Raw genomic sequence first — 17,316 nt, 5'->3', positions numbered from 1 at the left:
GTGCTTGCAGGCCTAATCATAGATTTGCGTTAAAATCGTCTGTGCAACACTCTCACTACCGAGTTCCAAACTGCCTCTGGAAGCAACGTCAGCACAAGAACTGTTCGTCGGGAGCTTCATGAAATGGGTTTCCATAGCCGAGCAGCCACACACAAGCCTAAGATCACCATGCGCAATGCCAAGCGTCGGCTGGAGGGGTGTAAAGCTCGCCGCCATTGGACTCTGGAGCAGTGGAAACGCGTTCTCTGGAGTGATGAATCACGCTTCACCATCTGGCAGTCCAACAGACGAAAATGGGTATGGCGGATGCCAGGAAAAAGCTACCTGCCCGAATGCCTAGTGCCAACTGTAAAGTTTGGTGGAGGAGGAATAATGGTCTGGGGTTGTTTTTCATGGTTCGGGCTAGGCCCCTTAGTTCAAGCATACAATGACATTCTATACGATTCTGTGCTTCCAACTTTGTGGCAACAGTTTGGGGAAGGCCCTTTCCTGTTTCAGCATGACAATGCCCCCGTGCACAAAGCGAGGTCCATACAGAAATGGTTTGTCGAGATCGGTGTGGAAGAACTTGACTGACCTGCATAGAGCCCTGACCTCAACCCCATCGAACACCTTTGGGATGAATTGGAATGCCGACTGCGGGCTTAATCACCCAAGATCAGTGCCCAACCTCACTAATGCTCTTGTGGTTGAATGGAAGCAAGTCCCCGCAGCAATGTTCCAACATCTAGCAGTTATAGCAGCAAAGAGGGGACCAACTCCATATTAATGCCCATGATTTTGGAATGAGAAGTTTGACGAGCAGGTGTCCACATACTTTTGGTAATGTAGTGTATTTCCAATCTCCAAACAGAGGTGAATGGAAAGCGACACCTTTTACACAAAACACCAATAAGTTTAATGACATTTGGCGATTGTCATTAGGCCAGAATTTATGCATCCACTGCTGTCCGCGTGTCTCTGTGTCTGCCATGGCAAAATGTCTGTGTTCTTGTCGAACCACATCGCATTTTGGAGCGTAGACTATGCCACCTGTTTTAAGGTCCGGTAATGATAAATAATGGTCTAATAGCCTACAGTTTTCTTGACATTTTGTTTTTATTACTGTGATAGGCTCATGTTTGACTGCTACGGCGTACCCCCCCTATTTATTTTGCCGGGACGCCGTACCGGACTGTACCGCCTTACTTTCACGCTATGGTATACCACTGTATACATGACATGTACAGCACTGTAACAGTGTTGCTTGTTACATTTAGCAGGTGGTGAGATTTCCCAGCTGCCCCAGCTACTGCTGTGTGTGTGTGAGACTGTGCAGGATGAGGCGCTGGCACTGATTGACAGCACGCGTCACACGGCCCAGGCAGGGGACGTCCCTGAGGACAAGGACAGCATGGAGACGGACGCCCCCCGTAGCTTCCAGAAGGACCAGAGGGACGGGGTAAGTCACACAACCAGACAAAGGCTGCCGTTTTACTCTAAACGCACACAGTGCCTACCTGTTGTTCCAAGTGTTTTGAAAAGCATACCCTGACAATTGATAAAAGATGCTGAATAAATGATCATCTATGACGAACTTCGTCAGGGCAGCTCAGCATGTTACATGTCTGTGGTGGATCGTCTCTCAAGTGTAGTTTATGTGAAGCAATTTGACTAAGTGGTCTGCCTTCATATTCTCTGTACCCCTCTTCCTCTCTCTTTCTCTCAGGTGTGTGTGCTGGCGTTACACCTGGCTAAGGAGCTGTGTCGTGCCGACGAGGACGGGGAACACTGGGTTCTAGTGATGAGGAAGGTTCCCGTTCTCCACTCGGTTCTCAGCACTCTAGAACTGAGCCTTCGATCCAAACAGAACCTCTACTTTACTGAGGCTGCCCTGCATCTGCTCCTCACGCTGGCCCGCACGCCACAGGTACACACAAGCCACAGGTACACACACGCCACAGGTACACACACACCACAGGTACACACTAGTCAACGACCGATTTGAACTACTGGCACACAACTCGGACACCCATGCATACCCCACAAGACATGCCACCAGAGATCTCTTCACAGTCCCCAAGTCCAGGACAGACTATGGGAGGCGCACAGTACTACATAAAGCCATGACTACATAGAACTCTATTCCACATCTAGTAACTCATGCAAGCAGTAAAATTAGATTTATACAGTGAGGGAAAAAAGTATTTGATCCCCTGCTGATTTTGTATATTTGCCCACTGACAAAGAAATGATCAGTCTATTATTTGAATGGTAGGTTTATTTGAACAGTGAGAGACAGAATAACAACAAAAAAATCCAGAAAAACGCATGTCAAAAATGTTATGAATTGATTTGCATTTTAATGAGGGAAATAAGTATTTGACCCCTCTGCAAAACATGACTTAGTACTTGGTGGCAAAACCCTTGTTGGCAAAACCCTTGTTGGCAATTACAGAGGCCAGATGTTTCTTGTAGTTGGCCACCAGGTTTGCACACATCTCAGGAGGGATTTTGTCCCACTCCTCTTTGCAGATCTTCTCCAAGTCATTAAGGTTTGAAGGCTGACGTTTGGCAACTCGAACCTTCAGCTCCCTCCACAGATTTTCTATGGGATTAAGGTCTGGAGACTGGCTAGGCCACTCCTGGACCTTAATGTGCTTATTCTTGAGCCACTCCTTTGTTGCCTTGGCCGTGTGTTTTGGGTCATTGTCATGCTGGAATACCCATCCACGACCCATTTTCAATGTCCTGGCTGAGGGAAGGAGGTTCTCACCCAAGATTTGACAGTACATGGTCCCGTCCATCGTCCCTTTTCATGCGGTGAAGTTGTCCTGTCCCCTTAGCAGAAAAACACCCCCAAAGCATAATGTTTCCACCTCCATATTTGACGGTGAGGATGGTGTTCTTGAGGTCATAGGCAGCATTCCTCCTCCTCCAAACACGGCGAGTTGAGTTGATGCCAATGAGCTCGATTTTGGTCTCATCTGACCACAACACTTTCACCCAGTTATCCTCTGAATCATTCAGATGTTAATTGGCAAACTTCAGACGGGCCTGTATCTGTGCTTTCTTGAGCAGTGGGACCTTGCGGGCACTGCAGGATTTCAGTCCTTCACGGCGTAGTGTGTTACCAATTGTTTTCTTGGTGACTATGGTCCCAGGTGCCTTGAGATCATTGACGACATCCTCCCGTGTAGTTCTGGGCTGATTCCTCACCGTTCTCATGATCATTGCAACTCCACGAGGTGAGATCTTGCATGGAGCCCCAGGCCGAGGGAGATTGACAGTTCTTTTGTGTTTCTTCCATTTGCAAATAATCGCACCAACTGTTGTCACCTTCTCACCAAGCTGCGTGGCGATGGTCTTGTAGCCCATTCCAGCCTTGTGTAGGTCTACAATCTTGTCCCTGACATCCTTGGAGAGCTCTTTGGTCTTGGCCATGGTGGAGAGTTTGGAATCTGATTGACTGCTTCTGTGGACAGGTGTCTTTTATACAGGTAACAAGCTGAGATTAGGAGCACTCCCTTTTAAGAGTGTGCTCCTAATCTCAGCTCGTTACCTGTATAAAAGACACCTGGGAGCCAGAAATCTTTCTGATTGAGAGGGGGTCAAATACTTATTTCCCTCATTAAAATGCAAATCAATTTATAACATTTTTGACATTGATTTTTTTGTTTGTTATTCTGTCTCTCACTGTTCAAATAAACCTACCATTAAAATTATAGACTGATCATTTCTCTGTCAGTGGGCAAACGTACAAAATCAGCAGGGGATCAAATACTTTTTTCCCTCACTGTATATAGCAAGCCACGGCCACTTAACTCACTGTCTGTAGGAGCTAACCATTTTCGTGGGTGGTTTTCCTTAATAAACTGGCCACTGACTGTATACACTACATGATCAAAAGTATCAGTACTCCTTGAAAACTTCTCATTCCAAAATCATGGGCATTAATATGGAGTTGGTCCCCCCTTTGCTGCTATAATAGCTTCCACTCTTTTTGGAAAGCTTTCCACTAGATGTTGGAACATTGCTGCAGGGACTTGCTTCCATTTAGCCAGAAGAGCATTAGTGAGGTCGGGCACTGATGTTAGGCGATTAGGCCTGGCTCGCAGTCGGTGTTCCAATTCATCCCAAAGGTGTTCGATGGGGTTGAGGTCAGGGCTCTGTGCAGGTCAGTCAAGTTCTTCCACACCGATCTCGACAAACCATTTCTGTATGGACCTCGCTTTGTGCACGGGGGCATTGTCATGCTGAAACAGGAAAGGGCCTTCCCCAAACTGTTGCCACAAAGTTGGAAGCACAGAATCGTCTAGAATGTCATTGTATGCTGGAACTAAGGGGCCTAGCCCGAACCATGAAAAACAGCCCCAGACCATTATTCCTCCTCCACCAACCTTTACAGTTGGCACTAGGCATTCGGGCAGGTAGCGTTCTCCTGGCGTCCGCCAAACCCAGGTTTGTCCGTCGGACTGCCAGATGGTAGAGCGTGATTCATCATTCGAGAGAACGTGTTTCCACTGCAATGGAGTCCAATGGCGGCGAGCTTTACACCACTCTGTCCGACGCTTGGCATTGTGCATGGTGATCTTAGGCTTGTGTGTGGCTGCTCGGCCATGGAAACCCATTTTATGAAGCTCCCGACGAACAGTTCTTGTGCAGACGTTGCTTCCAGAGGCAGTTTGGAACTCAGTAGTGAGTGTGGCTGAAATAGCGGAATCCACTCATTTGAAGGGATGTCCAGATACTTTTGTATATATAGTGTGTATCTGACCATTTTCTAAACTGTATAGTTGCGTGATATGATAGCATTTTAGCTCCAAGATGAATGGTTTTGACCACTACATTTTTGCTTACCTACACTCTCCACTGTTTTGATTGGTTTAATGTTAGCTAAAAACCACGTTTCTATCCAGAAAATAAGTCACCCGCCAAAGAAAATTCGTAATTTGCAGTGTGCATGATCATGAGTAAAATTATTGTAGCCTATCATTTCACTTCCCCTGTGAGAACCATGAGCACAGGCTGACTTGGCTTTGCTGTACCGTAGCCGAAGCCTGCCAGCAGCCTACCTACCAAAGGTTGCAACGTGTCCATTACAATGTAGAAAAACGCATATCAGGTATCTTTCAATAGTTATCCAGATTACTGGAGCTTCATCATATTATTTCTAACTATTTCTATGGCGAATTCGCAGCCACAATTTAATTGAATGGTATTGAATATCGGCATAAGATATCGTCCATCGGGTTCCTTGCTCGTAAAATAAAACATATTGGTCATTCTCTAGTACACACACACCACAGGTTCTCTCGCTCTCTCTATCTCCTCTCTCTCTCTTGTACAGAAGGACACCAATTGTCACACACTCCCCAAAGGCACAATGTTGACTACTGTAAAAAGACTTAGATGTAATATTATTAGATCTCATTATCTCTTCTGCAAAGACAAACCTATTTAAACATGAAAATGTACTAGGTATATCAACCACATTAGTAATAAATTGATATTTCAGCCATTGACCATGTTCTGTGTCCTGTCCACCAGGGGGCAGCAGCAGTAGCCAGGGCCGGAGTCATCCAGAGTATCTGTCTCCCTCTGCTCAGTGTCTATGAAGTGCCCTCCAATGGAGCCTCGCAGGTAACACACAACCACAACATGTCCGCATCCCAAATGGGGTGCCATTTGGGATGTGGCCCATGATAAAAGCATTGATATAAAATGACTAAATGACCTCCGTGATGATGAGTCGGAACAGGACGCAGTCGGTCACTCGGTCATGGGTCACGTTCTGTGTCTCTGGGTTCAGTTCTCCACAGCATGTGTATTTTCAGTTGAAGACATAGAGGCATTTGTCTGAAGAGGGAATTACATAGGCTGCATCCCAAAGGGCGCCCTATTCCCTACATAGTGCACTACTTTTGATCAGAGCCCAATAGGCCCTGGTCAAAAGCAGAATAGTTATTGTAGTATTATAACGTTAGCCCCTCTCCATCTCCCTGGTCAGGGTTTCTCCCGTAAGTCCCAGGACTCTCCGTGCTGGCCTGGGGTGTACCGCCTCTGTATGTCCCTCATGGAAAGCCTGCTCAAGTCGTTGCGCTACAACTTCATCAACGAGGCCCTCGACTTTGTTGGAGTGCACCAGGAACGCATATTGCAGGTGTGTGTTGTCTGTCTGTCTGTGAGTGTGAATGGTCATATCTCTGTGTAATGTTTCCTGAGGTTTGTGTGTATGTGTGTGTCTGTCTGAACATGAGACCTAAAGTGTCTGTCTCTTTGTTTCCTTCAGTGTCTGAATGGGGTGCGGACGGGCCAGACTCTGGTTTGTCTGGACGAGGCTGACCACACGGTGGGCTTTCTGCTGCAGCTGTCCAGCTTCTGTAAGGAGTGGCAGTTCCACCTGCCCCAGCTGCTCCAAGATGTACAGGTCAGCCAGCACTGACCAGTAGCACTGAGCATCACGTATACTGTCCATCTGTATCTTATCAATATTTTTTGTTGTTGGTAGAAATCAATTTACATTGAGCATTTTTGTCATTTAGCAGCCGTTCTTAACCAGAGCGACTTACATTTAGTGCATTCATCTTAAGATAGCTAGGCGAGACAACCATATATCACAGTCATAGTAAGTACATTTTTCCTCAGTAAATAAGTTATCTGCATTGTCAGTGCTAGTAGGAAAAGATAAGTACAAGTTTTAAAAAAAATATATATATATATTGATGGTGGGGGGGGGTGGAGAGAATAAGACTGAGCTGTCTTATTTAAGATGCTCTTTGAAGAGGTAGGGTTTCAGACATTTTCTGAAGCTGGGCAGAGACACTGCTGTCCTAGCATCAAGGGGAAGCTCGTTCCACCATTGGGGTGCCAGGACAGAGAAGAACTTTAACTGGGGGTCGGACGGCCAAGAGACCAGAGGTGGCAGAACGGAGTGCTCTGGTTTGGGTGTAGGGTTTGTGCATAGCCTGAAGGTAGGGAGGGGCAGTCCCCGTTGCTGCTCCGTAGGCAAGCACCATGGTCTTGTAGTGGATGTGAGCTTAGACTGGAAGCCAGTGGAGTGTGCAGAGGAGCGGGGTGACATGGGAGAACTTGGGAAGGTTGAACATCCGGCGGGCTGCGGCGCACTGGATAAGTTGCAGGGGTTTGATGGCACAAGCGAGGAGCCCAGCCAAAAGAGTTGCAGTAGTCCAGATGGGAGATTACAAGTGTCTGGATTAGGACCTGAGTCACTTCCTATGTGAGGAAAGATCATCATCTACGGATGTTGTAGAGCATGAATCTGCAGGAGCGAGTCACTGCTTTGAAGTTTGAGAACGACAGTGTGTTGTCCAGAGTCACTCCAAGGTTATTTTCACTCTGGGAGAGGGACACCGTGAAGTTGTCAACCGTGATGGAGAGGTCTTGGAGCGGGCAGGTCTTCCCCAGGAGGAAGAGCAGCTCCGTCTTGTTGAGCTTGAGGTGGTGGCCCGACATCCAAGCTGAGATGTCTGCCAGTCATGCAGAGATGTGTGTCGCCACCTGGGGGGAAGGAGAAAAGTAGTTGCATGTCATCCGCAAAGCAATGATAGGAGCGACCATGTGAGGATATGACGGAGCTGAGTGACTTGGTGTATAGAGGGCCTAGAACCGAGCCCTGGGGACACCAGAAGTGAGAGCATGTGGTGCAGACACCGATTTTCTCCAAGTCACCGTGTAGGAGAGACCTGCCAGGTAGAATGCAATCCAGGAATGTGCAAAGCCTGAGACGCCCAGCCCTGAGTGGGTGGAGAGGAGGATCTGCTGGTTCACGGTGTCGAAGGCAGCAGATAGATCTAGGAGGATGAGATTTTTTCTTTCCTTTTTACATTTTAAAATGTTTCTTTCCATTCTTTGCAGATTAATCTGTGTTACCTTTGCCAGACGTGCACGTACCTCCTCCACAGCAAGAAGATGCTCCATCACTACCTCCAGGTAAGACACAGACATGACCAATATTATAAAAAATCTAATACAAATGTTATCACTGATTAAATAAATGTAACGTCCAGATTGTTATTATTTCCATGTATTTTACCTGACGTCTGTCGTTGTTTCCCAGGCTAAGAATGGGGAAGCGCTGTCCTCTGGCCCCCATGCCCAGAGGGCTCCTCAGACCCCCTCCAAAGCTGCAGCCGGATGTGGGGGAGGGGAGAGGGAGGAGGCGGAGCAGAAGGCCCTGCTGGTGGTGCAGTGCAGCCTGCTGAAGATCCTTAGTAAGAGTCTGGCCACGCTGCAGCACTTCACCCCTGACTACTGCCAGATACTACTGGACCAGGTGATACTTCACTAATATTTACATTTTATTAGGATTCCTATTAGCTGATGCCCTGACTAGGGCTGTGGCGGTCATACAATTTTGTCAGCTGGTGATTGTCAAGCAAATAACTGCCGGTCTCACGGTAATTGACCGTTAATTAACATAAACACATTTAGCATCTCCTGGCTTCCACGAATAGCCTACAAGCCACTGATGTAGACCTTTGGAACATCTAACATTTAAAAAAGTCTAATAAATCCATGTAAAATAGCCTACACCATTACAATAAATCCATTATTTATTTTAGACAGGTCGAAGGAAACATGATATGAAGAAAATGTGGTCTATTTCAGAAGAACAGAATAGCATACCCTGCATTGTCCTTATGTTAGGCCCTGATCTGGCTATGCCATATGGCTGTGGGCTACACGAGTTCATTTAGCAGACAAGATTTGCTTAGAATTCCGTGGCATTATTTTATATTATTTTATGAAGCATTTAATAGAAAATAGCTGAATAAAATAGTGTACACATGCGGCTATTCTGTGTTGAGCAATTAACAAAGAAGCAGGTACTCCTATATGCTTAATTTAGAGTTATTTATGTAACTTTAGCATGAGCTCTGCTTTTTTTTTTGCGCAGGCTGTACACACTTCATCAGTCTCTCATTCAAAATTTGACAAGCACTTGATAATGCCTCAAATTTCCCGGCTGCATCCCCTTTGTGTGGCCATAATCCCCCTAAAAAAATCCATGCCTTTTGCGACCAGTGGCCGTTGTGCCCTTGGGCTGAATATGCAAATTATAATTCCCTTCTCCCCGCTGCATGCCGAAGCACCTCTCACTCGCATGGCTCTCAGTCACGTGATTGGGTCTTTCTCACAAGCTACAAGTGAAGACAGACTCATCGGGGACGCAACTGCGCGCGTCCTTATCCAATTCCGAGGCGCATATTGAAGATATTGGAAGAACTGTCCACATTTACTTTTCGTCAGCCAACAAGATGAGTAGGTCTAACGAACAGCTAAAGCACTAGCCTATGTCAATCTACTATCCCCCATAGTACAAAAGTTGACCTATTCTGTGCAATAAATAAATATTCCAAACATAGTCCGGGACAGTTGTGGGATGCGATAGATCCCAAATTAATACAACCACTAGCATTGACAAACCTGTTTTAAGCAATGACCCTGATGCAACAGATGAGAACATTTAGCTTAAAATGTTGATAAACTATTAACTATCACATAAGCGCATCAATGCGCACACGGCTGCATGCTATAAGCGCAAATGTTCCATTAGCAGGAAAACACCATTCTCAAAAGTGACCACAAATGTGATAATGCATGTAATGCTTTTATTATAAAGGTGCATTTTTTTCTATATATTTTTTTGTTTGTTTTTTAACCCCATTTTCTCCCCAATTTCGATCTTGTCTCATCACTGCATCTCCCCAACGGGCTCGGGAGAGGCAAAGGTGGAGTCATGCGTCCTCCGAAACATGACTTGCCAAACTGTGCTTCTTAACAACCGCCCGCTTAACCAGGAAGCCAGCCGCACCAATGTGTCGAAGGAAACACTGTTCAACTGACGACCGAGGTCAGCCTGCAGGCGCCCGGCCCGCCACAAGGAGTCGCTAGAGCGCAATGAGCCAAGTAAAGCCAAACCCTCCCCTGACCCGGACAACGCTGGGCCAATTGTGCGCCGCCTCATGGGTCTCCCGGTCACTGCCGGCTGTGACACAGACCGGGATCGAACCCGGGGCTGTAATAGCAGGGCAGAAATTTGACGAACTGACTTGTTGGAAAGGTGGCATCCTGTGACGGTGCCACATTGAAAGACACTGAGATATTCAGGAAGGCCATTCTACTGCCAATGTTTGTCTATGGAGATTGCATGGCTGTTTGCTCAATTTTATTCACCTGTCAGCAACGGGTGTGGCTGAAATGTACATTTACATTTTAGTCATTTAGCAGACGCTCTTATCCAGGGCGACTTACATACAGTGGGGGAAAAAAGTATTTAGTCAGCCACTATTTGTGCAAGTTCTCCCACTTAAAAAGATGAGAGAGGCCTGTAATTTTCATCATAGGTACACGTCAACTATGACAGACAAAATGAGGAAAAAAATTCCAGAAAATCACATTGTAGGATTTTTTATGAATTTATTTGCAAATTATGGTGGAAAATAAGTATTTGGTCAATAACAAAAGTTTCTCAATACTTTGTTATATACCCTTTGTTGGCAATGACACAGGTCAAACGTTTTCTGTAAGTCTTCACAAGGTTTTCACACACTGTTGCTGTTATTTTGGCCCATTCCTCCATGCAGATCTCCTCTAGAGCAGTGATGTTTTGGGGCTGTTGCTGGGCAACACAGACTTTCAACTCCCTCCAAATATGTTCTATGGGGTTGAGATCTGGAGACTGGCTAGGCCACTCCAGGACCTTGAAATGCTTCTTACGAAGCCACTCCTTCGTTGCCTGGGCGGTGTGTTTGGGATCATTGTCATGCTGAAAGACCCAGCCATGTTTCATCTTCAATGCCCTTGTTGATGGAAGGAGGTTTTCACTCAAAATCTCACGATACATGGCCCCATTCATTCTTTCCTTTACACGGATCAGTCGTCCTGGTCCCTTTGCAGAAAAACAGCCCAAAAGCATGATGTTTCCACCCCCATGCTTCACAGTAGGTATGGTGTTCTTTGGATGCAACTCAGCATTCTTTGTCCTCCAAACACAACGAGTTGAGTTTTTACCAAAAAGTTCTATTTTGGTTTCATCTGACCATATGACATTCTCCCAATCCTCTTCTGGATCATCCAAATGCACTCTAGCAAACTTCAGACGGGCCTGGACATGTACTGGCTTAAGCAGGGGGACACGTCTTGCACTGCAGGATTTGAGTCCCTGGCGGCGTAGTGTGTTACTGATGGTAGGCTTTGTTACTTTGGTCCCAGCTCTCTGCAGGTCATTCACTAGGTCCCCCCGTGTGGTTCTGGGATTTTTGCTCACCGTTCTTGTGATCATTTTGACCCCACGGGGTGAGATCTTGCGTGGAGCCCCAGATCGAGGGAGATTTTCAGTGGTCTTGTATGTCTTCCATTTCCTAATAATTGCTCCCACAGTTGATTTCTTCAAACCAAGCTGCTTACCTATTGCAGATTCAGTCTTCCCAGCCTGGTGCAGGTCTACAATTTTGTTTCTGGTGTCCTTTGACAGCTCTTTGGTCTTGGCCATAGTGGAGTTTGGAATGTGACTGTCTGAGGTTGTGGACAGGTGTCTTTTATACTGATAACAAGTTCAAGCAGGTGCCATTAATACAGGTAACGAGTGGAGGACAGAGGAGCCTCTTAAAGAAGAAGTTACAGGTCTGTGAGAGCCAGAAATCTTGCTTGTTTGTAGGTGTCCAAATACTTATTTTCCACCATAATTTGCAAATAAATTCATAAAAAATCCTACAATATGATTCTCTGGATTTTTTTTCCTCAATTTGTCTGTCATAGTTGACGTGTACCTATGATGAAAATTACAGGCCTCTCTCATCTTTTTAAGTGGTAGAACTTGCACAATTGGTGGCTGACTAAATACTTTTTTCCCCCACTGTATACTGAGATCATGTGACAGATCATGTGACACTTAGCTTGCAGACAGGTGAACTTTATTTAACTAATTATGTAACTTCTGAAGGTAATTGGTTGCACCAGATCTTATTTAGGGGCTTCATAGCAAAGGGGGTGAAAACATATGCACGCACCACTTTTCCGTTAATGATTTTTTAGAATTTCTTTAAACAAGGTATTTGTTTCATTTCACTTCACCAATTTGGACTATTTTGTGTATGTCCATTATATGAAATCCAAATAAAATGTGATTTAAAATACAGGATTGTAATGCAACAAAATAGGAAAAACGCCAAGGGTGATGAATACTTTTGCAAGGTGCTGTATGTATGCGGATGACTCAACACTATACACGTCAGCTACCACAGCGACTGAAATGAATGCAACACTTAACAAAGAGCTGCAGTTAGTTTCAGAGTGGGTGGCAAGGAATAAGTTAGTCCTAAATATTTCAAAAACTAAAAGCATTGTATTTGGGACAAATCATTCACTAATCCCTAAACTAAATCTTGCAATAAATAATGTGGAGACTAAACTGCTTGGAGGATCCCTGGATTGTAAACTGTCATGGTCAAAACATATTGATACAACAGCAGTGATGGTGGAGAGCTGTCCATAATAAAGCGGTGCTCTGCATTCTTAACAGCTCTATCAACAAGGCAGGTCCGACTGGCCCTAGTTTTATCACACCTGGACTACTGTTCCGTCATGTGGTCAGGTGCCACAAAGAGAAAATTGCAATTGGGTCAGAACAGGGCAGCACGGCTGGCCCTTGGATTTACACAGAGAACTATCATTAATAATATGCCTGTCATTCTCTCCTGGCTCAAAGTGGAGGAGAGATTGACTTTATCACTACTTGTATTTGTGAGAGGTATTGACATGTTGAATGCACAAGCTGTCTGTTTGAACTACTGGCACACAGCTCGGACACCCATGCATACCCCACAAGACATGCCACCAGAGGTCTCTTCACAGTCCCCAAGTCCAGGACAGACTATGGGAGGCGCACAGTACTACATAAAGCCATGACTACATATAACTCTATTCCACATCAAGTAACTCATGCAAGCAGTAAAATTAGATTTATAAAACTGATAAAAATACAACTTATGGAATAGCGGGGACTGTGAAGCAACACAAACATAGGCACAGACATATGCACACAAACACACTATAACATACGCACTATACACACGTACACATGGATTTTGTGTTGTAGATATGTGTTAGTAGAGTAGGGGCCTGAGGGCACACACTTAACATGTTGTGAATGTATTGTAATGTTTTTAGAAATATATAACTGCCTTAATTTAACTGGACCCATGGAAGAGTAGCTGCTGCCTTGGCAGCAGCTAATGGGGATCCATAACAAATACAAATACTGTATATATTGAACTTCCATCCTCTCACGCCAGGGGCACAACATTGTATGAATTAATAGTTGGATCAGAATCGCCATTATAATCATTGGCCAGTACAGAGAATTATAAATAAAAACACAAGTCCAAATCCCTATCTCCATCCATAGCTAATTTAGGAAAGTTCAAATTTTAGCTAGCTAGCCACCAGAGGACAACATCACAACGAGATGCAACAATTTAAGTTGTTTCTGTTAATGACTTATGCTCTCAAAGCGATTTGATAGGAGAGACGCCAAATCCAAGCTGGCCTCCCTTGACACTTTTTTTTTTTTTGGGCCAAGACCATTTGCAGTTGAGCTGGCTCAGTTTAGCTCAATGCTGATTGGCATTTTATTTATTTATTTATTTTTGTCAAGGAGACCAAATGCTTGCTGACTTCCTTTGCCTTCAATGCAACGGGCGGCAACAATATCATACTCGTTTGGACCAGACAGTATCTGATCGATGGCAGACACAGAGAGAGACCGAGGGGGGCGCTGTTTCGCTCTCTCGGATGCTTTTTCCTGTGAGATAGGTTCAGCCTCTTGCGAATTGAACGAAAATTACGAAACACAGAGACGAAAGATTATTGTATTTTTTTATAAAATTGTTGGTATACTTTTTGGGGGAAGCCTGGCTTCCATTGGAGTCCATGAATACACGTCACTGGATTATATAAACTTGGCAGCCAAGCACGAGTTATCAGAGTAGCCTATTGTCGTCTAGACATGACGTTGAAATATCTTCACGCCTACAATAAAAACATCCATGCTTTCATCATAAGAGTCAATTACATTTGGAAAAAAATAAGAATTACAGGGGCCAGTTTGGAAAAACTCATCCTGTGTGAATCGTCCTCTGGAATAACACACATGCTTGGATAATAATTACAAAACCAACATCTCTAGTAATACCAGCCCGAATATGGCTATAACATGTCAAAGAATAGGCTTATCAGTGTATAGTGCGCCGGCATCATCCCATGGGATCCGTCAAGGCTGCACACAGCAGAAATATCACTGAAATATTCTAGTTCCTGCACATCACCTTTTATATTCAAACAAAATAGGCCTTTTATAGGCTAAATTGATGAGCAAAATGGGCAGCATCATGCTCATGTCAGTCCTCTAGAATGCAAATGTAGTCTTCCTGGTGATTTTAGCGTGTAAATGTTGGTGGGGCAAACACATTTATTTTTTATGCATGCCAGAAAAGCTACTACACAACAATACTAAACAATACATTAATTGCACCATAATGGTGACAAACGGTGCCCACAAACTGTTAGGGCCTACATAAAACTGTCCCAACAGCAGAGATTTCTTTTCAGTACCATGGAGTGAATCCTTAACACTGTTACACCTGGCAATCAGCGGAGCCTTGTCTGGCAGCGAAACAGTTCATTCAGCCTCATTTACTGCCTTTTAAGAAAACATAGCTGATATGGCTGACTTGCTTAAACAAATATGGTTGAGATGTACAAACTATGGCATAAGGGGACGACGAGCGGATAAGAGGCAATCCGTAATTTCGATTTAAGACATTAATGAGCGAGCCAGGACGGACGTAGTCAATATAACTATTTGTTCAGCACTTTTCAAATGTACAGCGACAGAATTCAGAACATGGGCCGTTCTTACAGTGTTCTCCCTGTACACCAAGTCATAACTGTAGGATAAATAAATGGGGCATATAAGCAGACAATGAAAGCTCTTACATTATTAAATGATTACATTTCTCTAAAACAGGCTATAGGCTACATGTGCACCTCCAAGCCAGAACAGTAGGCTAAGTTTTGAGGGGGAAAGGGACCAAATTATTAGGGTGAGGCACACCCACCCACTCCACTGAATAGCAGGCTAGTGATTGCTTTGTAACACTTGCAGTTAGCCACTGATTCCTTCCAAACCACTCATTGTTGAATTTGCGATTTCCAACTTCCGGCTGATGAGCACCGATACATTTGATCTATAATTTTCTCTTCATATGACAAGGATTGAAAATGATTTGCCAGTAGATTGTTGGCGTGATTCATGATGATGACTGCTTGCTAGCTTAAGATTTTGAAAGTATGATGTTGACATGATCAGTCCAATCAAAGATACGGTAGACATAACGTGATTTGACATAATTTTATCTGTGGCCAATGACCTTGAGCCTTCTTGGATGGGCACTTCTAATGTAACTCTATGGCAGCACCCAAGGGGCTTGAATTTAAGAGCTCTACCTGTAGATTTTGCGGTGATGTAGTGTCCCCATGAGTGACAGAACACAGAGCCAATCACGGCGCAACTAGAGAACATTATCAACCCCTAAGCTCCATATTTTCCGCTGGCTGCCCCACCACCACAGAAAGCACTGAGCTAGGCTGAAACACCTGCATTTTGGAGCTGCCTTACTCAAGAAAGCAAAAAAGAGACCATGTTTGTATGCGGCTTTATAAACTCAAAGACTCTTTTTGTTTACATTGTTTGCAAACTGATATGTGACACATATGAATGTGAAAATAACATGCAAAACAGGGAACAACAAAAAAAACTCAAGAGGTGGGGCTCAAACCCCACCTGCCCTGAATGACGGGTCGCCAGTGGGACTCTGCAATAATGAGAAGGTGTGCGCGCATCCATTTCAGCGTGTTTTGGGAGTTGAGTAAGAGTTGACTCCTTACGACTCCAACCACAGGAGTCGGAGTTGACTCCAAAATCCTGTAGTTTTCCACCACTACTTTCACTGGACATCATCATATGTATTGAAAACGATCACAAATAAACAGCACAACGTGGAAGCGTTAATTATCACTTAGCAACTGCTATGAAGGAGAAAGTGGCGCTCTTGGAATGTTGAACCGCATTGGCCTAACACTCTATTTAACATTTGTTTTTTGAATTTCAACCAAGTGTTTTTTACGCAGAGATTTTTGATCCTCTGTCCAAAGGTCATCACTCAAACTCTCCTGTGTGATTGGTCTATAGTTATGCAGATGCGCTGCGCAAAAGTGATTTATATATCATCAATAGCAGTCAAACGAGTCAAATCGACATCCATTGATGGAAAATGATCTAGCGAGAGATAATTTCGGTGTATTAATGTGTACTAAACGACTGATGTTCTTTCTGTGTGTGTTAGTGTATGGACCTAGCAGAGTACAGGACCCTGTTTGTGCTTAGCTTCACCACCCCGGCGTTTGACTCTGATGTGGCGCCCTCTTACGGAACCCTGCTGGCCACCATCAACGTTGCCCTAAGCATGCTGGGAGAGGTAGTTATTTCCCCCCCTGATAACAAATATGCTGTTTCATTTCATGAGAAGGGCTTACCATGAAAAACTTCCAAAAGAACTAATTTGAGATAGAAAGAACAACACCTTTCTGCCTCAAATTAGTCCTTTTGGAAGTTTTTCTTGGTAAGCCCTTCTCATGATTTATGTCGTTGTTGTTGACCACCCCTCCTTTGATTGCTGAAGTGGGAAAGCCCACCTGAACTCATTTCCATTTCAGTTCAATCCAAGTCAATAAGCTTTACTGAAGTTGTAGAACAATGTACCGACATTGGAAGTGTTTTATTTCTTGCAAATGAGGAAATATAAATCGTACTGTACATTCTGACTTTCTGTGTCTTTGCTATGTTCATATTTAGGTGGAGAAGAAGAAAGAGCCGGCCTCCCTGAGTGTTGCATCCCTGACCTCGTCAGAGGAAACACAAATCCTCAAGTAAGGAGACAGAGAAGAGAACACTGAAACGTTGTTCTCGCTGGTGATAATATTGGTCCGTTCTGCTTTCTAACTCGTATGTGACTGTCCTCCCAGATCTCTGCTGATGTTCACCATGGAGAACTGTTTATACGTGCTCATCTCCCAGGCTGTTCGCTGTCTGAAGGACCCCAGCATCGCCCCCAGAGACAAACAGAGACTCAAACAGGAGCTCAGTTCTGAACTGGTGAGGCTTTCTCCTTGTTCAAACTCCCTGCGTCATTAGTCCCACCAGTCTAGTTTTATTTCTGTCCTATTCTGCCATTCCATTCTAGTCCCTTCTGT

General features: G+C 44.6%; 1 protein-coding gene across 2 annotated transcripts in view; it reads left to right on the top strand.

Moving 5' to 3' along the window:
- LOC311099950 (nucleoporin NUP188-like) overlaps positions 1–17,316 on the top strand; it is a gene marked incomplete at its 5' end in the record, with an annotated part of 64,588 nt that overhangs the window by 45,891 nt on the left and 1,381 nt on the right. The window contains 10 exons of one of the 2 annotated variants that reach the window (XM_084140671.1): positions 1,263–1,441; positions 1,709–1,909; positions 5,530–5,622; positions 5,990–6,142; positions 6,272–6,409; positions 7,858–7,932; positions 8,060–8,275; positions 16,410–16,541; positions 16,919–16,992; positions 17,089–17,218. In XM_084140671.1, the coding sequence (XP_083996797.1) occupies positions 1,263–1,441; positions 1,709–1,909; positions 5,530–5,622; positions 5,990–6,142; positions 6,272–6,409; positions 7,858–7,932; positions 8,060–8,275; positions 16,410–16,541; positions 16,919–16,992; positions 17,089–17,218 (1,391 nt within the window). Of the gene's footprint in view, positions 1–1,259; positions 1,442–1,708; positions 1,910–5,529; positions 5,623–5,989; positions 6,143–6,271; positions 6,410–7,857; positions 7,933–8,059; positions 8,276–16,409; positions 16,542–16,918; positions 16,993–17,088; positions 17,219–17,316 lie in introns of both variants that reach the window. The other variant, XM_084140670.1, reaches the window with a different exon arrangement.

The sequence above is a fragment of the Coregonus lavaretus genome (genome assembly GCF_964263955.1).
Source record: "Coregonus lavaretus genome assembly, chromosome: 24".
NCBI lineage: Eukaryota > Metazoa > Chordata > Actinopteri > Salmoniformes > Salmonidae > Coregonus > Coregonus lavaretus.
The sequence above is the reverse complement of the archived record's forward strand: the minus strand, read 5'-3'. Positions and strand labels throughout refer to the sequence as shown.